The 24120-nt window shown below is 33.9% G+C and overlaps 4 protein-coding genes and 1 long non-coding RNA gene across 5 annotated transcripts; all 5 read right to left on the bottom strand.

Annotated features, from left to right (window-relative positions):
• Positions 1-948: 948 nt before the first annotated feature.
• LOC139770127 (odorant receptor 82a-like) lies at positions 949-5378 on the bottom strand. The gene is made up of 5 exons (XM_071701871.1): positions 3865-5378; positions 2383-2482; positions 2126-2251; positions 1303-1458; positions 949-1088 (listed from the first exon to the last, which is right to left on the bottom strand). The coding sequence occupies exons 1-5, from the start codon at positions 4647-4649 to the stop codon at positions 1035-1037; spliced, it is 1221 nt and encodes a 406-aa protein (XP_071557972.1). The 5' UTR covers positions 4650-5378; the 3' UTR covers positions 949-1034.
• A 3056-nt stretch (positions 5379-8434) lies between these two features.
• Positions 8435-11390, bottom strand: LOC139772499 (uncharacterized). The gene is made up of 3 exons (XR_011718141.1): positions 9923-11390; positions 9104-9259; positions 8435-8889 (listed from the first exon to the last, which is right to left on the bottom strand). It is a non-coding gene; the product is annotated as an uncharacterized lncRNA (long non-coding RNA).
• Positions 11391-12015: 625 nt separating this feature from the next.
• LOC139770133 (uncharacterized) lies at positions 12016-12819 on the bottom strand. The gene has a single exon (XM_071701884.1). The coding sequence runs from the start codon at positions 12817-12819 to the stop codon at positions 12016-12018; it is 804 nt and encodes a 267-aa protein (XP_071557985.1).
• Positions 12820-16113: 3294 nt separating this feature from the next.
• LOC139770142 (uncharacterized) lies at positions 16114-19298 on the bottom strand. The gene is made up of 2 exons (XM_071701895.1): positions 18511-19298; positions 16114-16335 (listed from the first exon to the last, which is right to left on the bottom strand). Exons 1-2 carry the CDS (start codon positions 19296-19298, stop codon positions 16227-16229), a joined length of 897 nt encoding a protein of 298 aa, XP_071557996.1. The 3' UTR covers positions 16114-16226.
• Positions 19299-21354: 2056 nt separating this feature from the next.
• Positions 21355-23895, bottom strand: LOC139772428 (putative odorant receptor 92a). Its single transcript, XM_071706120.1, has 6 exons — positions 23264-23895; positions 23031-23187; positions 22631-22730; positions 22401-22514; positions 21721-21876; positions 21355-21510 (listed from the first exon to the last, which is right to left on the bottom strand). The coding sequence occupies exons 2-6, from the start codon at positions 23120-23122 to the stop codon at positions 21457-21459; spliced, it is 516 nt and encodes a 171-aa protein (XP_071562221.1). The 5' UTR covers positions 23123-23187; positions 23264-23895; the 3' UTR covers positions 21355-21456.
• Between the last annotated feature and the right edge of the window lie 225 nt (positions 23896-24120).

A 24120-nucleotide genomic window follows, 5' to 3' on the forward strand; every position in this document is an offset into this window, starting at 1 on the left:
ATGGCGGATTCAAGATGGCCGATCCAAAATGTTTGTATTGCCGGAATAAAATCAGGCAATTCACTTATTTTTCTTCTAAAATAAGTGAATTACTTCTATGAAATAAGCGAATTACCTGATTTTATTTCGGCAATACAAACATTTTGGATCGGCCATCTTGAATCCGCCATGTTAGATTTTTTTATTTAATTAATGGATTCGTAATTAGCATGTCTGAAAAAGCCCACTCAGACTCATTTCGATAAAATATTTGAATAATGTAATGCTACCTACAAAACTACATGTCAAGGACGTTATTTTTGATTCGTCATTTCTACATAATTGCCATTTGGATAATAGATTCGTGATCGGAGACTTCAAAAACCTTCGTAATGCATCCGATTCATGAATTTAGCGTGGTATCCGAATATTTGGTTTTCAAGGAAATTCGATGTAACATCAATGTTCCCACATGTCGCCACGCTGATTGCGGCGAGGAAACGTCCGAAGTTTGCATATTCCAGCATTGTTTCAGGGTCTCCGATTCTTTGTATGAGCTGCCAATCAGTTTCCATATGTTATATACAATTCCGAATATCGTAGCTGTGCAGGAGCTGCATCCAATATCTTATTGAGCCCATAATCCTAGGCAGAGGCCTAATAGCGCCCAGCTTCCTTGTGATAGCCTGGTCCTCCAGTAACATATATACATTATACATGGCACCGTAACGATTGCTATTACAAGTGAACAAACGATGATCTGTATTATATTTTAGCAATTTTTTCTAATGTACTTGACATGCTTGTTAAAGACCACGTTTGGGGAGGAATACGATAGTACTTTTTTGTGGCTATGCATGTAAGTTTCGTAAAGTATTTGGTTTTAATTTCTTTAGTTTCAGGGAAATTGTGAGGAATACTATTTGTACTTTCAAGAACTTAATCGTAGAAAATTCTGTTATACCATAATTATTATTAAGCGTGTTTATTTAACATCTATTCTATTTGGAAGATATTCCATACATGTGTTTTATAACTTTCTGACTCTCTACGTTTTATGTGGTCATCGTTCTTAAGAAATTTAAATATGCCGTGGAAGTTTTGATTACCTGAAATGACGAAATGGCTTTGTTTTTTTGCTAACAACAAAATGTACAATAAATTATTACGTTGTTGAAACTTGCTTTGATACAGTATATTGTATCAGATTAAATCGTAAAGTTATTATGTATAATTATTATAACAATTTATGAACGATAAGAAAGTAAATTTTGTCAAAATTTTATATTCGACGTCAATAACTGTAGTATGTGTGTTACTTACGTCACCAAAGGTTGATATGGATAACAGAACTATTTTTCCCGCAGTTATCTTGATAATGTGACTCGATTGCATGATTATCAAAATGAGACCGAGCGCTGTTTTGTGAGGCAGTTGATACCAATTAGTCATATATGTTATGTCTCCAATTTTTTCACACTAATAAATAAAAATATTTAGAAATTTCTTTGAGTATCTGAACGTCTAACGCCGATGGTAAAAAGATATCAAAGGATATTATTAATCAGATCTATTTGCTTGACTCGTATTACTGTAGTTACAATTCAATGGCCGGTATGAGTCTGGGGTGCAGTTGTATATGCGGTAAATTAAATTATATAATACAAATATTGACTATTATTGCGATTTCTGTTATTTCGATCTCTAGTAAAATCATCATTTGGTGACCTTTAGTGGACTAATTAGTCCACTAAAGTCCACTAAGGATTTCAGTAGAGATCGATACTGGTTCTAGAAATTGCAATAACAGTGTAATTACTTGTACTATGTACGTAATTTATTTAAAATATTTAAAAATATTTTGATATTTGCAACTACACATGTTAATTAGTTAACTAAACATTAGTTGTTTCAGCAATTATTAAGTTGCATTAAAAAAGGTAAGTGTCAACCATGTCAACCATCAAACATTTTTAATCAAGAATTAATTAATTCAACTAATGTTTAGTTAAACTAACTGAAATGTTTAGTTGCACGTATTGGACTAAATATTTTTTCGGATTAACAAATTTTTTCTCAGTGTACATAATCAAAATGAATGAATTTTTACACGTCTAAAAAATCTTTTTTATTTCATGCGTATTACCTCTTCCGTGAGGATTTCACCGATGTAACAATATATAAATATAACGATACACGCTGTCATGTATGCCGTAAAATGTGATAATATTTTTGCCCTATCGAACGCACTCCAGTTCTGGAAAATAAATTGCTGTCTTTATTTACTGCAGGAAAATAAGGTAATCTGTTTTTGCGGCATCTCAATTATCTGTTATCTGTTATTAATGATTAATTATCTGTTATCTGCGATTTGAGACGAAGTTTTAGTTATCATTAGCATACCATAATAACGAAATATCCCATTAAGCACATATTTATGGTGGATCCCATCAATTCTGCTAGACAGGCTTTATTCATAATACTTTCTATTTGTTGTACAAAACTGAAACATATCTCTGCAGTTACGACACATCAAGATGGTGATGGTATGTTTCTTTTGCAAAATTTATTTTAGACGATCTACGATTTGTGTTAGTATTCAGAATATCTTTTTTACAATCTTTGTGTACTGTGTAATATGAAGAACATTTAAATAATAGGAATACACTCATCCCACTCATCTGTGATGTATGTACATGTATGTGTGTGTGCGTGTGCGTGTGTGCGCGCGCGCGCGCGTGTGTGTACTTGTGTCGTAGGCATATCGTTTAAATAGAATATTTGTATGGAAGTTTTTTTTTCGCCTTTTTTTCATGTATAGGGGAATGCGGGGCACGTTGAGACACTGCTGGTTGGAGGGAAAGGGGGCTTTTTAGGTTTGCTGCACTGTCATCACTGCATTCCTTGTTTATCCAGGAGGTGACATAATCTTAGTTTTTGCAGTCAGATTGCATTGTTTTGTTGTGAGCGAAAGATAAGTGTTTTTGAGTATTAAATGTAAATTTTAATTTGCTAAGGTAAACTGAATTAATTATTTTATTATGATTGTAGAAATTTTAGATTTATTACTGAATGATAGCTTATAGTCTTATAGTATAGTTGTGTTTAATTTCCACAGTTTGTATTTTTGCACAATAATCAATTTAGTTCGGTTTAGCTTTGTTAGCTTTGAAAACTGCTGTTGGGGCATCTTGAGACAAATAACTATGGAGCAGGTTGAGATATAAAACTTTTTTTGGAGTAAAATGAGACCTTTAAAGATAACTGTATTTTATAAGGTAGTTTCTTGTCTTAGATCTGTTGCTTATTGAAAATGGTCATATAACGGAAAAAACCTCAAGTAAAAGGTAATTTTGATGCCGACACACTGTTTTTTATCATGATATTTTTTTATGTTCTAATATTGTTCCTATCGAATATATATTCATAAATAAATGATAACACAAATTATTATTGATATGTCTCATTGTGTCTCACATTGTTTTAATCCTCCCTACTGCGTGTCTTAACCTGCCCCATTAGTGGGGCAGGTTGAGACACTTTTTAAAAATTGATTTTTTTTAATTATTTAAGAAGTAAAATACGCTAAACCAATAAACTTATTAAAATTTTAAAATTTCAGTAAATCTGTGTTGAAAATCACTTAAAAAAAATTTTAGCATAAATATTTAAAGAAATACAGCGAGTTGAATTGTAGGTGTCTCAACGTGCCTCACTTTCCCCTACTTGAGTTTATAATATATGGCAATATTTTAAGTTTAGCGCAAAATATTAGTTTATGCAAAGCAATGTAATGGAAATGTTTATTTATCTTTAATACTCAATAAAAACAAACTCGCACAAAGTGCAATCCAAAACTCTATTATCTAACAATAAGTAAAATACCTGATGACTCTCCAATGATGCTTCACGATGGCCGCAAGTCTTTGGTCTGCTAAATGATTATTCTTCTTTTCGGTGAGTTCATTTAACCACGTATGCATTACATTCAGTTGACCGCAAGCATGCATAGCGAAGACGGCAATGAGACTGCAAACAGTTGCTATAGAGGAAATCATTATAAACGTCGACAAGTATTGCACACCCAGCATGATCTCGTTCGCAGGGCTGAATCTCACATCAAGTATCCTGCTGTACATTGGACATGTCATCGGATGTATCGTAATAGTTTTGTTGCCGATGATAACGGTTGTTGTTTCCATCGCCTTGACCACGTTAAAGATGAACGTACTACCATGTAGAAACGTCGCGCACAAGACGGTCATGAAGCGGCCGGATTTGGCATATTGCAGCATCACTTTGCGATTATCGATCCGAACGAGTTTCCAATCCGTCTCCATATGCCGTATGCAACGTTCAATGTCTTTGTTACGCGTAATTAATATCCAGTAAATTACTGTTCCCAACATTCTGTTAACCAACGGAATGAGGTCTTTTAATTTAGTCTTAAAGTCTTTTTTCTCGAACCCCATGTACAACATGCATGGTATCAGAATGATTGCCAACGCGGTCGAAAAAATTAAGATTTGCATTGACACCGCGAGTTTTTTTATTCTGTTCGACGTGCTCGTTTGTGGCCAAGCACCTAGTGATATGAGAAACCATCGATTTATTCGTGTACCGTAGTCATTGAGATTCTCGTTATCTGTTATGTGTTTCGGATTGCTCATGATCGTTTCATAGAGACGACCGATACGTTACTGCAATAATCATCTAAAGTTTTGCTTAGCCGTAGCTTAACTAAAGACACGCATAAATACGCTTGCGCCAGCTTTTAATGTTTTGTGAAGCGACGCGTCGATGGCTTTGCTCTAAGAAGAGCGCACGCTCGTATGCAATCAATAATTGTATCCAATCAATAATCATTCTCTGCGCGAAGCCTGCTGTCAGTTTGACAAGAGACCGCGTTCAGTGAAGTGTGTGAAAACTTTTCTGAAAGTGACCACGAATTCTTGACTTTTCGTTATTTTATATCACTTGTAATTTATCAGGTAAAACGTTTATAATATGATTAGTTACTGTTTCAGAAAAGTTCTAGATCTAATGATGTTTTGTGGTGTATGTAATAAAGTTCAAAAGTGTCTGACGCAAAAATTGGTTAACTCTGGTATTTACGCCACAGAAGTCAGAAAAAATAGAAGAAATGAAGGTATTTGCAGTACCTCTGTTGTGTGCCTTAATTTTTTTATTAGTAGTGTGTTATAATTTCAATTCTTTACTGTTAACATTAACGAAACCGCGTCGTGATTTCTCAATGTATAAGTAAGTAGGTAGCGCGATCATATTATATTACAACTTACGTAAAATGATTACTGTAGGGAATGTGTAAAAGATTAAATGGTTATTTCATGATACATAAGTGTAGAGAAATAGTAAGGGATGGAATACAGCAAAATACAAGTGCATAGCTTATATATTCTTTGTTTAGCTTGATAACTTTTATATAACTCCTGTTTGGGACATACGGCATTTTTAGCGTGCGATATTTATGCCATAGTACAGACACTAGTTGTGTAAAAATCTTCCATGTGTTTTTTTTTTGATCGTATAACAATAACCTTTAATGCATCTATCGTTCGTCTATTTTCTTTTTATAATTTTTCGGTTTTATAATTTGTTTATTATTCTTACACCTTAATACACTTTTTACACGTATTTTATAACTTATTATGACATTTTATTGTTTTATTTATAAACGTTATTTGTAATTTTTTATAAGGCGTATATATGCATATGGATGCATATATCCCACTCCTAGGATATATGGCATAAATGTAACGGCTTCAAAAAGTTGTTTTTGTTAAATATAAAGAATAAATATTAGGTTGGGGAAAAAGAAATCCATTATTTTTTCGTTTATTTCAAGGCGAAAAAATAATGGATTACTATTTCATATTTCTAATTTTTTTTAAGTAGTAGAGTATATAAAGTTTTTATTATTGATATAATTTATTTGCCTTAAACATAGTAAATAGTACTTGATAAATGAAGTTTTCTTTAAGTGCGGCGTATACCGGAGTTACTCTATACATGAAAAGTGATAAAGTGAAAGAACTATTTTTATTTTTCAATACATTTATCGGTATTTATGCATAAAATGGGCCCCCTCTCCGATTTGGTTTATTTTTAAATATGTTGTTGGGGTAGTCTTCCCGAGTTATTTCATACATATTTATAAGGGTCGGACTCAAATAGCTTCGGAGATATAGGCTGAGAAAGGATAAAAATAAGAAATATAAAAATAAACGTTAAATTGTAGATGTTATGCGCGCGCGCGCACACACACACACACACACACACACACACACACACACACACACACACACACACACACACACACACACACACACACACACACAACACACACGCGCGCGCGCGGTGTTTACATACCTCCATACTCTGAGATGATGCTCCACAATAACATATAACGTTTTTATTCGGTTATATGATTTATACCCTTCTGGTTTTTACAAATTCATGTAGTGTATTTCACGTTCAAATAAACACAGGCATGCATCGCGGAGATGGCAAGCACTGACCGTAGATGTAGATGATATCACTATAAATGCTGACAGGAACTATACAACCCATGTGCTATAACACTACAACACGTTTTTATAATTGTTGTATGTTTAAATGTGACGCCTTTGCTAACAAAGTATTCTTGTAAAAAGTTGTCGACCATATATTTGACTCCATATAAATGACAATATATTCTAATTATTATGAAATATGTATATCTGTATGTGTGTGTAACAAAAATAAATATCTATTTCTAAATCGTGTCGTATTTCTAAAGGCAAATTTATGCGAATTTATAGTCAAGAAGTACACGTTTATAATAAAGTAAATCGAGTACCTTAGGGCTCTTAAGAGATGATGCTCCACAATAGCATCCAATTTTTGTTCAACCGACTGATTCCCCTTCTTGTCGTAATCGTTGACGAATTTGTTTAACCATGTATACAACACGTTGAGATGGCCGCAGGCGTGCATCGCGAGAACGCCAGCGAGGCTGCAAATACTCACTATTGCCGAACTCACTATAAATATTGTCACGAGTTGCACAGCCAACATGACTTCGTTTATAGGACTGAATCTTGTGTCAATAATCTTACTGTATACTGGACACGTCATCGGATGTCTTGAAAGTCTCGTTACCGACTAAAATGGTCGCAATTTTTATTTGCTTTCACGGTACCATATAAAAATCGGAGACCGTGAAACGATGTTGGAATATGCTAAGTTCGGACGTTTCCTCGCCGTAATCAGTGCGAACTTAGCATATTCCAGCATCGTTTCACGGTCTCCGATTCTTTATATGAGCTGCCAATTAGTTTCCATGTGTTATATAATTCCGAATGCCGGCTGCGCTGAAGCAGCATCCAATATCTTATTGAGCCCATAATCCTAGGCAGAGGCCTAATAGCGCCCAGGTTCGTTGTAATAGCCTGGTCCTCCAGTAACATATATACATTATACATGGCACGGTAACGATTGCTATTGTAAATGAACAAACGATGATTTGTATTATCTTAGCAATTTCTTCTAATGTACTCGATATGCTTGATAAAGACCACGTTTGGGGAGGAATACGATAGTACTTTTTTTGTGGCTATGCATGTAAGTTTCGTAAAGTATTTGGTTTTAATTTCTTTAGTTTCGGGGAAATTGTGAGGAATACTATTTGTACTTTCAAGAACTTAATCGTAGAAAATTCTGTTATACCATAATTATTATTAAGGGGATCCTGCAGTGACAGGCGAACTTCCTCGATGTCGATAATGTCAACCTTTCTAATTTTGTTTTCCTTATATTTGTCTTTGTCTAACGAAATGACATCTGTCCTTGTTTGATTGCTCGCCATCTCTCGCAAGATCCGGCAACTACTGTTGCTGCTCTTCTTGTCATTCTGCATCCGTATTTGCATTACTAAAATAAACTTTCGATGGATCTTTTTTTGTACGCATTGAATCTTACTTCTACTTGCACGATATTATTCCTACATGTTTTCCCAAGGGAGGATGATAAACATTATGTATGTATAAACTGCAGAATTTTTGTTTTAAGCAAATATTGTCGTCAGGTGACAGCTGTATGTGCCCAAATAAGTAATATTTTTAATTTTTTGGTGTTTTTGATAAAATCGCGTTTGTTACCTTAGATTTTTGTGCGGACTTTAATTCTGTAAAAGATTTTTGCAATTCTATAAAGCCAATTAAGAGATCCATCTAAAAACGATAATGTCTGTAAATCATACGGCTGCAGGATCCCCTTAAGGTGATGCTGGAGTCGTCTGTTTTACCGGCATTTTTTGCCGTCACGTGGCGTCGTATTAATTTGACAGAATTAAAATTCCTTTTCCAGAATTGCAATACATACATTAATGATTCAGGGAAACTTCGATTTTACATAGAAAACGAGAAAAAATTACGGAAGTACAGATTTCCTTATCTACTTTTATCCTAATATGGCGTCTCGAGTTGCGGCGAGCTGTCAGCTCATCACAAGATGTGTTTCATATAAGAGATATACCATTGATACGAACGCGAAAACAAGCTTCCCTGAATTGCACAACAAGAACAACATCGATAAACCCCCCAAATCAAGATTTGGAAGCGTAATATAAAAGTATGATGTCGATGTGCATCGTGCGTATGTGTGCGTGCAATGTAGCGTGCTATCCTTGTCTATATCTTTGTCTATACAAGGACAGATTTAGTCGATAACATAGAAAATGGTAATTTTGTCGGTTATACAGACGGCTCCAGCATCACCTTAAACGTGTTTATTTAACATCTATTCTATTTGGAAGATATTCCATACATGTGTTTTATAACTAAGTCTCTCTACGTTTTATTTGGTCATCGTTCGTAAGAAATTTAAATATGCCGTGGAAGTTTTGATTACCTGAAATGACGAAATGGCTTTGTTTTTTTGCTAACAACAAAATGTATAATAAATTATTACGTTGTTGAAACTTGCTTTGATACAGTATATTGTATCAGATTAATTCGTAAAGTTATTATGTATAATTATTATAACAATTTATGAACGATAAGAAAGTAAATTTTGTCAAAATTTTATATTCGACGTCAATAACTGTAGTATGTGTGTTACTTACGTCACCAAAGGTTGATATGGATAACAGAAATATTTTTCCCGCAGTTATCTTGATAATGTGACTCGATTGCTTGATTATCAAAATGAGACCAAGCGCTGTTTTGTGAGGCAGTTTATACCAATTAGTCATATATGTTATGTCTCCAATTTTTTCACACTAATAAATAAAAATATTTAGAAATTTCTTTGAGTATCTGAACGTCTAACGCCGATGGTAAAAAGATATCAAAGAATATTATTAATCAGATCTATTTGCTTGACTAGTATTACTGTAGTTACAATTCAATGGCCAGTGTGAGTCTGGGGTGCAGTTGTATATGCGGTAAATTAAATTATATAATACAAATATTGACACTATTATTGCGACTTCTGTTATTTCGATCTTTAGTAAAATCATCATTTGGTGACTTTTAGTGGACTAATTAGTCCACTAAAGTCCACTAAGGATTTCAGTAGAGATCGATACTGGTTCTAGAAATTGCAATAACAGTGTAATTACTTGTACTATGTACGTAATTTGATATTTAAAAATATTTTGATATTTGCAACTACACATGTTAATTAGTTAACTAAACATTAGTTGTTTCAGCAATTATTAAGTTGCATTAAAAAAGGTATGTGTCAACCATGTCAACCATCAAACATTTTTAATCAAGAATTAATTAATTCAACTAATGTTTAGTTAAACTAACTAAAATGTTTAGTTGCACGTATTGGACTAAATATTTTTTCGGATTAACAAATTTTTTCTCAGTGAACATAATCAAAATGAATGAATTTTTACACGTCTAAAAAATCTTTTCTATTTCATGCGTATTACCTCTTCCGTGAGGATTTCACCGATGTAACAAAATATAAATATATTTATACTCGCTGTTATGTATGCCACAAAATGTGATAATATTTTTGCCTTATCGAACGCACTCCAGTTCTGGAAAATAAATTGCTGTCTTTATTTACTGCAGGAAAATAAGGTAATCTGTTTTTGCGGCATCTCAATTATCTGTTATCTGTTATTAATTATTAATTATCTGTTATCTGCGATTTGAGATGAAGTTTTAGTTATCATTAGCATACCATAACAACGAAATATCCCATTAAGCACATATTTATGGTGGATCCCATCAATTCTGCTAGACAGGCTTTATTCATAATACTTTCTATTTGTCGTACAAAACTGAAACATATCTCTGCAGTTACGACACATCAAGCGTGATGGTATATTTCTTTTGCAAAATTTATTTTAGACAATCTACGATTTGTGTTAGTATTCAGAATATTTTTTTTACAATCTTTGTGTACTGTGTAATATGAAGAACATTTAAATAATAGGAATACACTCATCCCACTCATCTGTGATGTATGTACATGTATGTGTGTGTGAGGGTGCTTGTGTGTGCGTGTGCGTGTGTGTGCGCGCGTGCGTGTGTGTGTGTATTTGTGTCGTAGGCATATCGTTTAAATAGAATATTTGTATGGAAGTTTTTTTTTCGCCTTTCATGTATAGGGGAATGCGGGGCACGTTGAGACACTGCTGGTTGGAGGGAAAGGGGGCTTTTTAGGTTTGCTGCACTGTCATCACTGCATGCCTTGTTTATCCAGGAGGTAACATAATCTTAGTTTTTGCAGTCAGATTGCATTGTTTTGTTGTGAGCGAAAGATAAGTGTTTTTGAGTATTAAATGTAAATTTTTTAATTTGCTAAGGTAAACTGAATTAATTATTTTATTACGATGATAGAAATTTTAGATTTATTATTGAATGATAACTTATAGTCTTATAGTATAGTTGTGTTTAATTTCCACAGTTTGTATTTTTGCACAATAATCAATTTAGTTCGGTTTAGCTTTGTTAGCTTTGAAAACTGCTGTTGGGGCACCTTGAGACAAATAACTATGGAGCAGGTTGAGATATAAAACTTTTTGGACTAAAATGAGACACCTTTAAAGATAACTGTATTTTATAAGGTAGTTTCTTATCTTAGATCTGTTGCTTATTGAAAATGGTCATATAACGGAAAAAACCTCAAGTAAAAGGTAATTTTGATGCCGACACACTGTTTTTTTATCATGATATTTTTTTATGTTCTAATATTGTTCATAGTCCGGTCAACTTAGCCCAAAAAATAGGGGTAAGGTTACAATAATTCCGATAGAGCTGAAAATTCGTACGAATGTTCGGAACACTATTATAAATGAACTGTGAAAAGTCCCCATACATCCCGTGCCTGGAAAAAATTTTATTCAAGGTCAAAGGTGGCAAAAATGGGTTTTTTGTGTTTTTCAGCCGAATGGTAAGTTTTATCATAAAAATAGCTTAGACAATAATTGTAGATCGTGCAATTATCTATAATAATTGTCTCTATACTTTTTTCTGTAAGAGTCACCGTTTCCGAGATATAATCATTCAAAAAGTTGAAAAAACGGTGTTCTTCATAATATGCATAAGTACGCCGCGTACATACATCACTGGAATTCGTAAATAAATGATAACACAAATTATTATTGATATGTCTCATTGTGTCCCACATTGTTTTAATCCTTCCTACTGGGTGTCTTAACCTGCCCCATTAGTGGGGCAGGTTGAGACACTTTTTAAAAATTGATTTTTTTAAATTATTTAAGAAGTAAAACACGCTAAACCAATAAACTTATTAAAATTTAAAAATTTGAGTAAATCTGTGTTGAAAATTACTTTAAAAAAATTTTAGCATAAATATTTAAAGAAATACAGCGAGTTGAATTTTAGGTGTCTCAACGTGCCTCACTTTCCCCTACTCAAGTTTATAATATATGGCAATATTAAGTTTAGCGCAAAATATTAGTTTATGCAAAGCAATGTAATGGAAATGTTTATTTATCTTTAATACTTAATAAAAAGAAACTCGCACAAAGTGCAATCAAAACTCTATTATCTAACAATAAGTAAAATACCTGATGACTCTCCAATGATGCTTCACGATGGCCGCAAGTCTTTGGTCTGCTAAATGATTATTCTTCTTTTCGGTGAGTTCATTTAACCACGTATGCATTACATTCAGTTGACCGCAAGCATGCATCGCGAAGACGGCAATGAGACTGCAAACAGTTGCTATAGAGGAAATCATTATAAACGTCGACAAGTATTGCACACCCAGCATGATCTCGTTTGCAGGGCTGAATCTCACATCAAGTATCCTGCTGTACATTGGACATGTCATCGGATGTATCGTAATAGTTTTGTTGCCGATGATAACGGTTGTTGTTTCCATCGCCTTGACCACGTTAAAGATGAACGTACTACCATGTAGGAACGTCGCACACAAGACGGTCATGAAGCGGCCGGATTTGGCATATTGCAGCATCACTTTGCGATTATCGATCCGAACGAGTTTCCAATCCGTCTCCATATGCCGTATGCAACGTTCAATGTCTTTGTTACGCGTAATTAATATCCAGTAATTTACTGTTCCCAACAATCTGTTAACCAGCGGAATGAGGTCTTTTAATTTAGTCTTAAAGTCTTTTTTCTCGAACCCCATGTACAACATGCATGGTATCAGAATGATTGCCAACGCGGTCGAAAAAATTAAGATTTGCATTGACACCGCGAGTTTTTTTATTCTGTTCGACGCGCTCGTTTGCGGCCAAGCACCTAGTGATATGAGAAACCATCGATTTATTCGTGTACCGTAGTCATTGAGATTCTCGTTATCTGTTATGTGTTTCGGATTGCTCATGATCGTTTCATAGAGACGACCGATACGTTACTGCAATAATCATCTAAAGTTTTGCTTAGCCGTAGCTTAACTAGAGACACGCATAAATACGCTTGCGCCAGCTTTTAATGTTTTGTGAAGCGACGCGTCGATAGCTTTGCCCTAAGGAGAGCGCACGCTCGTATCCAATCAATAATCGTTCTTTACACGAAGCCTGCTTGTCAGTTTGACAAGAGACCGCGTTCAGTGAAGTGTGTGAAAATACTTTTCCAAAAGTGACAACGAACTTTTGACTTTTCGTTATTTTGTATTACTTGCAATTTATCAGGTGAATTGTGTGTACTATGATGAATTACTGTTTCAGAAAAATTATTTATCTAATGATATATTGTGGTGTACGTAATAAAGTCCTGACGCAAGAATAAGGTAACTTCGGTATTTACGCCGCAGAAGTTAAAATAGAAGAAATGGAAGTATTTGCAATCATTCTGTTATGTACCTTTATGCCATATTAGTATTATGTTGTAATTTTAATTTTTTATTGTTAATATATTAACGAAACCGTCGTTAGTTGAATCGATTTCTCAATGTAGTAAGTAGCGCGAACATATATGTGGCATTATTTATGAAGTGATCCAGCTAAATTTTCAAAGTTTTTCAATCATGCTGAAATTTCCACAATTTGTAGTCCTATCAGAACTAAAATCATTGCCCGAACTTTTTTACCCACGTCCAACGGGTTGTCTACTTACAGGAGCTTATAGATTTCTATCACTAGGTCCGTCGGCGTCGAACTTTAAACGCCGATAAATTTCAGTAAACTACTCCGATTTTAAAAAACAAGGTGTGATTTTGAAAGGTCTTTTTATGTCCTTTAGTGCTATAAAATCAGTTTTTTTTAAGTCAAAATTTACTTAAGATTTTTGAAGAAAAAGATAAAAAATCGTTTTTTCTCGATTTTGAACATCTTTGGTTTTCTTTTAAGAAATCTCAAAAAAAGTAGAATTCTTTCCCTTTAAAATGATTCCGGAATCAAGAGGGCAGACTTAGTTTTCGAGATATAGTTCGCTTTAGGACCGAGCGCGTCACCCACGGTGCAGTGTGGGCGCTGTTACAAGTGCCATAGATGAATATAGCGTTAAATCAATTGAAAATCGTGTGATTCTTTGTAACTTGGTGACTTTTATAGGAGAACGGCATAGAGGGAGAGAGCAATGCTTCATCTTATCCGTCGCGGGATTCCTCTTTTTGTCGTAATTGTTGACGAATTCGTTTAACCATGTGTACAACACGTTAAGCCGGCCGCAGGCGTGCATCGCGAGAACGCCATCGAGGCTGCAAGCACTCACTATTGTCGAACTCCCTATAAATATTTGTCACGAATTGCACAGCCAACATGACTTCGTTTATATAAGGGCTGAATCTTGTCGATAATCTTACTGTACTGGGCATGTCATCGGATGCATCTTGAAAGGCTCATTACCGACTATAATGGTAGTAATTTTTATTGCTTTCGTGGTACCATAGAGTGTCTGACCGCCCTGCGTTGTCGCCGCACTGATTGCGGCGACGAAACGTCCGAACTTTGCATATTTCAGCATCGTTTCTCGGTCTTCGATTCTTTGTATGAGCTGCCAATCAGTTTCCATATGTTGTATACAATCCCGTGTGTCGTGATTACGCTGAAGCAGCATCCAATAGATTATTGAGCCCATAATCCTAAGCAGAGTCCCAATAGCGCCCAGCTTCGTTGTGATAGCCTGGTCCTCCAATAATACATACAATATACATGGCACTGATTGCAATTGTAAGTGAACAAACGATGATCTGTGTGTATTATCTTAGCAATTTTCTCTAATGTACTCGACATGCTTGTTAAGGCCATGGAGAGAAATACGATAGTACTTTTTTCATGGCTGTCCACGCAAGTTTCGTAAAGTATTGGGTTTTAATTTCTTTATATATAGTTTCAGGGAAATTGTGAGGAATACTATTTGTACTTTTAAGAACTTAATCGCAGAAAATTCTGTTATACTATAATTATTATTAAGCGTGTTTATTTAACATTTATTCTATTTGGAAGATATTCCATATATGTGTTTTATAACTTTCTGACTCTCTACGTTTTATATGGTCATCGTTCTTAAGAAATTTAAATATGCCGTGGAAGTTTTGATTACCTGAAATGACAAAATGACTTATTCTTTTGCTAACAATAAATGTACAACAAATTATTACATTGTTGATATTTCCTTTGCTACAGTATATTGTATCAGATTAAATGAAGTCATTATATATAATTATTATAACAATTTATGAACGATAAGAAAGCAAATTTTATCAAAATTTTATTCGACGTCATCATTAACTGTAGTATGCGTGTTACTTACGTCACCAAAGGTTGATATGGATAACAGAAATATTTTTCCCGCAGTTATCTTGATAATGTTACTTGATTGCATGATTATCAAAATGAGACCAAGCGCTATTTTGTGAGGCAGTTTATACCAATTAGTCGTATATGCTATGTCTCCAATTTTTTCACACTAATAAATATAGAAAATATTTAGAAATTTCTTCAAGTATCTAACGATGACAGTAAAATCATAGTAAATGATATGATTAATCATATTTATTTGTTTGTCTCGTACTGCTGTAGTTACAATTCAATGGCTAGTGTGAGTCTGAGGTGCGATTGTACATATATGCGACAAATTAAATTATACGGTAACAAAATATTTACAATGTTATTGCGATTTCTGTCTATTTCGATCCCTAATAGTAAGATGATTAGTTGATGACCTTTATAGTGGACTAACGAGGATTTCAATAGAGATCGATACTGGTTTTAGAAATTGCAATAACAGTATAATTGTACTATGTATTACTTGTATTGTGTATGTAATTTGATATTAAAAAATTATTTTTATATTTGCAACCACACATGTTAGTTGGTTAACTAAACATTAGTTATTTTAACAATTATTAAGTTGTACTAAAAAAGTTATAGTGTCAACCATGTCAACTACAAAAAATTTTTAATCAAGAATTAGTTGATTCAACTAATGTTTAGCTAAACTAACTAAAATGTTTAGTTGCACGTATCGAACTAAATACTTTTCCGGATAACAAATTTTGTTCTTAGTGCACATAATCAAAATGAATGAATTTTCACATGTCTAAAAAATATTTTTTATTTCAAGATATTACCTCTTCCGTGAGGATTTCACCGATGTAACAATATATAAATATATTGGTACCTGCTGTTATGTATGCCATACAATGTGATAATATTTTTGCCCTATCAAACACACCCCAGTTCTGTAAAATAAATTGCTAGCTTTATTTACTGCAGAAAAATAAAGTTATCTGTTTTTGCGGCATCTCAATTATGTTATCTGCGATATGAGAGGAAGTTTTATTTATCTTTAGCATACCATAATAACGTAATATCCCATTAAGCACATATTCATCGTGCATCCCATCAATTCTGCTAGACAGGCTTTATTCATAATACTTTCTATTTGTTGTACAAAACTGAAACATATTTCTGCAGTTACAACACATCAGGCGTGATGATACGTTTCTTTTGCAAAATTTATTTTACACGATCTACGATTTGAGTTAATATTCGGAATATCTTTTTTACAATCTTTGTGTACTGTGTAATATGAAGAACGTTTAAATAATAGGAATACACTTATCTGTGTGTATGTGTGTGTGTGTATCCTTCCGTCAGCAATCTGGGAGTCGGTTTTCCCAACCTATTAGTAATAAACTAATAGTTAAATCACATGTCTATCTTTGTTTAATTTGAAGGAAAAACAAAGACATATATAATTAAACTGTTAGTTAGTTTATCAACAGGTTGAAACAACCGGCCCTGGGTCTTTTAAGGCACAAGCGAAAGAGTGATCCCAAAATTGGACGTTTTTAGCCTATTTTAGTGGCCCTCGAAATTCGAATCGAATTGTATGCTAAACAATGCTATATGATGGGACATTAATCTCAAAAAAATTTAAAGTTGAGCATAGGGCTAGTTTTGGAGATACGGGGTGTCAAAGTGGCCAAATTCCCAATATTGTCCAAGTTACAATAGACACAAAAAGGAAGTTAAAACTTTTTTGATCATAGTGGTATTTTGAATAGAATTAGTCCGAATGGTTCTCTGATTACTGTACTAAAAATTCACCCCTTCCATCCCTGTTGTTTAATTTTTTAAAGGGGTAAAACTACCCTAAAAAAGTTTTTGCCGAATTTCTGGAAAACGGATAGAGATACGAAAAAAATGTTTCGAATGGAAGTTGTTTGTCTAGGAATTCTGCACAAAAAAAGTCTTTCTGCTGAATTTGGCTACTTTGATCCCGCGTATCTCCAAAACTAATCCTATGCTCAACTTTAAATTTTTTTGAGATTAATGTCCCATCACATAGCATCGTTTAGCATACAATTCGATTCGAATTTCGAGGGCCACCAAAATAGGCTAAAAACGTGCGATTTTAGGGTCACTCTTTCTTTTTTGAATTTCTTCTTGAATTTCTTGAGGAAATAAAGGAAGCAGTGACTGGTGTACCTCCTGCTAAGAAAAATTTATGGTAGAGATGTTTCGCTGCCGCGGTGACGTCGGTTCCCGTCAATGTGTGTTCGAGCAACGGCCCGGGAAAGTTAAGCCTGTGCCCTGAACGACTCGAATTGCTGACGGCGTTAGTATTTACCGGCGCAAGTTTTTTTTGTTTTTTCGCTGTATTTCCAATAGTATTTGCTAATTATTAAAGCACTTCTATCATTAGTAAGTAGAGCATTATTTATAAAATGGCGGAGAGAAACGTTGAACAATATGATACTTTTTTACTTTTTATTTATATTTTTCTTTTATATTTGTAATGATATTTTATATAACTAACAATTTTTTTACAATAAAAATTTATTTCTAAGCAAAATAAAGTTAAACTTTATTTTTCTTTTTATTTAGTACATGAATAAATCTCTAACGTTTCACCATTTTCACTTGTTAAAATAATTATATTTTTTGGAGTTGACTCAAATAAGACTACATTCTATTGATAGATCATAGTCTGAAGTGCAAAACCGTGCAATCATTTTCTTTAATATTTGTTGTTGCAAAGTGTTATAAATTTTTAAACAAATTTTTATTCTTTCCTTACTTGTGTTCAAATTTCGTTTTATAATCGGGTTTAATATTTGGCTTTAAAACCTATTAGATATTGTAGTAGAGACAAGTAACTCAAAAATTTTTTTAATTTCTTGAAAGCTTACAACATAAAAGTAACGTAGGATGGATTTAAAAGACCTCATTTGCTGACAGCCTTAGTAAAAAAAATTATTGCTGACGGAGAGATGTACATACACACATATTCATCCTGAAATTTGACGCAAGTTATATATAGATCGTTTAAAATAAATTTAAATAGAATATTTGTATGAAAGCTTTGTTTTTCTTTCTTTCATCTATACTTAAATTTATAATAGGTAGATATATAAAAATATTTTAAGTTTAATTTAGAGTACCAAAGTAGACGTTAAATTGAATACTGAGGTCGAAAGTAGGCTCCAAATTTTGACTCGGGTAGCGTAAAATATTAGTTTATACAAAATAGTGTAATGGAAATGTGTATTTATCTTTAATATTCAATAAAAAGGGACTCGCACAAAGTGCAATAAAAACTCTATATATAATTGTAAGTAAAATACCTGAGGACTCTGCAGTGATGTTTCACGATGGCTGCAAGTTTTCGTTCTGCTAAATGATTATTTTTCTCCTCGGCGAGCTCGTTTAACCACATATGCAGTACATTCAGTTGACCGCAAGCATGCGTCGCGAAGACAGCAGCGAGACTGCAAATAGTTGCTATAGAGGAAATTATTACAAACGCCGACAAGAGTTGCACACCCAGCATGATCTCGTTCGCAGGACTGAGTCTCACGTCAAGTATCTTGCTGTACATTGGACATGACATCGGATGCATCGTAATAGTTTTGTTGCCGACGATAACGGTTGTTGTTTTTATCGACGTGGCCACGGTAAAGAACAACGTAGCACCATGCATAAACGTCGCGCACAAGGCGGTCATGAAGCGGCCTGTCTTGGCATATTGCAGCATCACTTTGCGATTATCGATTCTCCGAACGAGTTTCCAATCCGTCTCCATATGCCGTATGCAACGTTCAATGTCTTTGTTACGCGTAATTAATATCCAGTAACTTATGATTCCCACAATTCTGTTATTCAGCGGAATGAGGACGCCTAATTTAATCTTAATATCTGTTTTCTCGAACCCCATGTACAACACGCATGGTATCAGAATGATTGCCATCGTGGTCCAAAAAATGAAGATTTGCATTAACACCGCGAGTTTTTTTATTCTGTTCGACGCGCTCGTTTGTGGCCAAACACCTAGTGATATGAGAAACCATCGATTTAATTGTATACCATAGTCATTGGCGTTTTTGTTATCTATTATGTGTTTCGGATCGCTCATGATTGTTTCACAAGGACGACCGATACGCTACTGCAATGATCATCTAAAGTTTTGCTTATAGCGGTAGCTTAACTAAAGACACGCATAAATACGCTTGCGCCAGCTTTTAATGTTTTGTGAAGCGACGCGTCGATGGCTTTTCCCTAAGAAGAGCGCACGCTCGTATGCAATCAATAATTGTATCCAATCAATAATCATTCTCTGCGCGAAGCCTGCTGTCAGTTTGACAAGAGACCGCGTTCAGTGAAGTGTGTGAAAACTTTTCTGAAAGTGACCACGAATTCTTGACTTTTCGTTATTTTATATCACTTGTAATTTATCAGGTAAAACGTTTATAATATGATTAGTTACTGTTTCAGAAAAGTTCTAGATCTAATGATGTTTTGTGGTGTATGTAATAAAGTTCAAAAGTGTCTGACGCAAAAATTGGTTAACTCTGGTATTTACGCCACAGAAGTCAGAAAAAATAGAAGAAATGAAGGTATTTGCAGTACCTCTGTTGTGTGCCTTAATTTTTTTATTAGTAGTGTGTTATAATTTCAATTCTTTACTGTTAACATTAACGAAACCGCGTCGTGATTTCTCAATGTATAAGTAAGTAGGTAGCGCGTTCATATTATATTACAACTTACGTAAAATGATTACTGTAGGGAATGTGTAAAAGGTTTAATGGTTATTTTATGATACATAAGTGTAGAGAAATAGTAAAGGATGGAATGCAGCAAAATACAAGTGCATAGCTTACAGTCAGTTAAGTAAGAGCGTGTACAGCATAACTGGCAGTTGGTTTTAAAATATCGCCCTAATTTTTGCGTGAGTCGACAGATGGAACCTTTGTCCTGGATGCTTTGTCACGAAAGATTCAGTTGGCGTTGAATTCTTGCCTGAGAAATACGTAAACCGCCATGAGTGCCGCATTTAGTCGAAAGCATGCCTCGAAGATGCCAGGCAATTATCGAAGCCGGTGGTGACTGGACACATTATTGATGGAAAAACATATTTCTTCTGATGGAGTACAACAAACCCATGTATTTAAAAATTATTTAAAATAAATTTTTCTACACATTAACCTGTACACGCTCTTACTTAACAGACTGTATATATTCTTTGTTTAGCTTGATAACTTTTATATAACTCCTGTTTGGAATATACGGCATTTTTAGCGTGCAATATTTGTGCCATAGTACAAACACTAGTTCTGTAAAAATCTTCTGTGTTCTTTTTTTTGGGTTGTATAACAATAACTTTAATGCATCTATCGTTCATCTATTTTCTTTTTAAAATTTTTCAGTTTTATAATTTGTTTATCATTCTTACACCTTAATAAACTTTTTACATGTATTTTATAACTTATTATGACATTTTATTGTTTTATTTATAAACATTATTTATAATTTTTTATAAGGCGTATATTTTCATGAATGCATATATCCCACCCCTAGGATATATGGCATAAGTGTAACGGTTTCAAAAAGTTGTTTTTGTTAAATACAAAGAATAAATATTTCATATCTCTAATTTTTTAAAAGTAGTAGAGAATATAAAGTTTTTATTATTGAATATATATATATATAAATTCATTTGCCTTAAACATAGTAAATAGTATTTGATAAATGAAGTTTTCCTTAGGTGCGGCGTATATACCGGAGTTACTCTACATGAAAAATGATAAAGTGAAAGACCTATTTTTATTTTTCAATACATTTATCGGTTTTTATGCATAAAAAGGCCCCCTCTCCGATTTGGTTTGTTTTTAAATATGTTGTTGGGGGAGTCTTCCCAAGTCATTTCATATATATTTATAAGGGTCGGACTCAAATAGCTTCGGAGATATAGGCTGAGAAAGGATAAAAATAAGAAATATAAAAATAAACGTTAAATTGTAGATGTAATGTACTCGACATGCTTGTTAAGGCCGCGTTCGGGAAGGAATACGAAAGTGCTTTTTTTGTGGCTGTGCATGCAAGTTTCGTAAAGTATTGGGTTTTAATTTCTTTAGTTTCAGGGAAATTGTGGGGAATACTATTTGTACTTTCAAGAACTTCATCGCAAAAAATTCTGTTATACCATAATTACAATTATGCACGCTTATTTAACATTTATTCTACTTGGAAGATATTCCATACATGTGTTTTATAACTTTGAGAGTTTCTACGTTTTATGCGGTCATTGTTCGTAAGATATTTAAATATGCCGTGGAAGTTTTGAGTACCTGAAATAACAAAATGGCTTGTTTTTTTTTGCTAACAATAAATGTACAACAAAGTATTACATTGTTGACATTTACTTCGATACGGTATATTGTATCAGATCAAGTCGTGAAATTATTAGACAATTATTATAACAATTTATGAACGATAAGAAAGCAAATTTTCTCAAAATTTTATTCGACGTCAATAACTGTAGTATATGTGTTACTTACGTCACCAAAGGTTGCTATGGATAACAGAAATAGTTTTCCCGCAGTTATCTTGATAGTGTGACTCGATTGCATGATTATCAAAATGAGACCGAGCGCTGTTTTGTGAGGCAGTTTATACCAATTAGTCATATATGCTATATCTCCAATTTTTTCACACTAATAAATAAAAATATTTAAAATTTTTTTTAAGTATCTGAACGTCTAATGCCGATGGTAAAAAGTTATCATGGGATATGATTGATCAGATCTATTTGTTTGACTCGTATTACTGTAGTTACAGTTCAATGGCTAGTGTGAGTCTGGGGTGCGGTTGTACATGCGGTAAATTAAATTATAGAGCACAAATATTTACACTGTTACTGCGATTTCTGTTATTTCGATCTCTAGTAAGATCTTCAGTTTGTGACTAACGAGGATTTCAGTAGAGATCGATACTGGTTCCAGAAAAAATCGCAATAATAGTATAATTACTTGTACTATGTATGTAACTTGATATTAAAAAATATTTTGATATGTTAATACAAGTATTTTATTTGTTTAAAAACATAGTAATAAAATATTAATAATGAACCATTCAACATTTTCATATTTATTTAACGAAACGACATTGTATTTTATATATAACCAAAATGAGTGAATTTTTACATGTCTAAAAAATCTTTTTTATTTCAAGGTATTACCTCTTCCGTGAGGATTTCACCGAAGTAACAAATTATAAATATATTTATAATCGTTGCTATGTATGCCATAAAATGTGATAATATTTTTGCCTTCATATTGGACGCACTCCAGTTCTGGAAAATTAATTGATAGCCTTATTTACTGCAGAAAAATAAGATAATCTGTTTTTGCGGCATCTCAATTATCATATCTGCGATATGAGAGGAAGTTTTATTTATCTTTAGCATACCATAACAATCACATATCCAAGGAAACACATATCCATCGTGCATCCCATCAATATTATTAGACAGGCTTTATTCATAATACTTTCTATTTGTTGTACAAAACTGAAACATATATCTGCAGTTACAACACATCATGCGTGATGATACGTTTCTTTTGCAAAATTTATTTTAGACGATCTACGATTTGTGTTAATATTCGGAATATCTTTTTTTACAATCTTTGTGTACTGTGTAATATGAAGAACGTTTAAATAATAGGAATACACTTGTATGTGTATATGAGTGTGTGTGTATCCATCAGCAATCTGGAGGTCGGTTGTTCCAACCTATTGGTAAATTAATACTCAAAAAGAAACTCGCACAAAGTGCAATCAAAACTCTATCTGATTGTAAGTAAAATACCTGAGGACTCTGCAATGATGTTTCACGACGGCTCCAAGTTTTCGTTCTGCTAAATGATTATTTTTCTCCTCGGCGAGCTCGTTTAACCACATATGCAGTACATTCAGTTGACCGCAAGCATGTGCCGCGAAGACGGCAATGAGACTGCAAACAGTTGCTATAGAGGAAATCATTATAAACGTCGACAAGTATTGCACACCCAGCATGATCTCGTTCGCAGGGCTGAATCTCACATCAAGTATCCTGCTGTATATTGGACATGTCATCGGATGTATCGTAATAGTTTTGTTGCCGATGATAACGGTTGTTGTTTCCATCGCCTTGACCACGTTAAAGATGAACGTACTACCATGTAGGAACGTCGCACACAAGACGGTCATGAAGCGGCCGGATTTGGCATATTGCAGCATCACTTTGCGATTATCGATTCTCCGAACGAGTTTCCAATCTGTTTCCATGTGCCGTATGCAACGTTGAATGTCTTTGCTACGCGTAAGTATTATCCAGTAATAAAAGGATCCCCCAGTTCTATTAATCAGCGGAACAATGGCGTGTAATTTAGTCTTAACGTCTTTTTTTTCGAACCCCATGTACAACATGCATGGTGTCAGAATGATTGCCAACGCGGTCGAAAAAATGAAGATTTGCATTGACACCGCGAGTTTTTTCATTTTGTTTGATGCGCTCGTTTGTGGCCAGGCACCTAGTGATATGAGAAACCATCGAATTATTCGTGTACCGTTATAGTCATTGAGGTTTTCGTTATCTGTTATGTGTTTCGGATCGCTCATGATCGTTCACAAAGACGACCAATACGTTACTGCAATGATCATCTTAAGTTTTGCTCAGCTATAGCTTAACTAGAGACATGGATAAATACGCTTGCGCCAGCTTTTAACAATGAGGCGACGCGTCGATAGCATTGTCCTAAGAAGAGCGCACGCTCGTACCCAATCAATAATCGTCCTTTCCGCGAAACCTGCCTGTCAGTTTGACAAGAGATCGCGTTCAGTGAACAGTGTGAAAATACTTTTCCGAAAGTGTCAATGAACTCTTGACTTTTCGTTATTTTGTATGACTTGGAATTTAT

This window comes from Temnothorax nylanderi, unplaced genomic scaffold (genome assembly GCF_030848795.1).
Source record: "Temnothorax nylanderi isolate EJ_2023f unplaced genomic scaffold, tnyl_v1.0 TNYL_tig0003_pilon, whole genome shotgun sequence".
Lineage (NCBI taxonomy): Eukaryota > Metazoa > Arthropoda > Insecta > Hymenoptera > Formicidae > Temnothorax > Temnothorax nylanderi.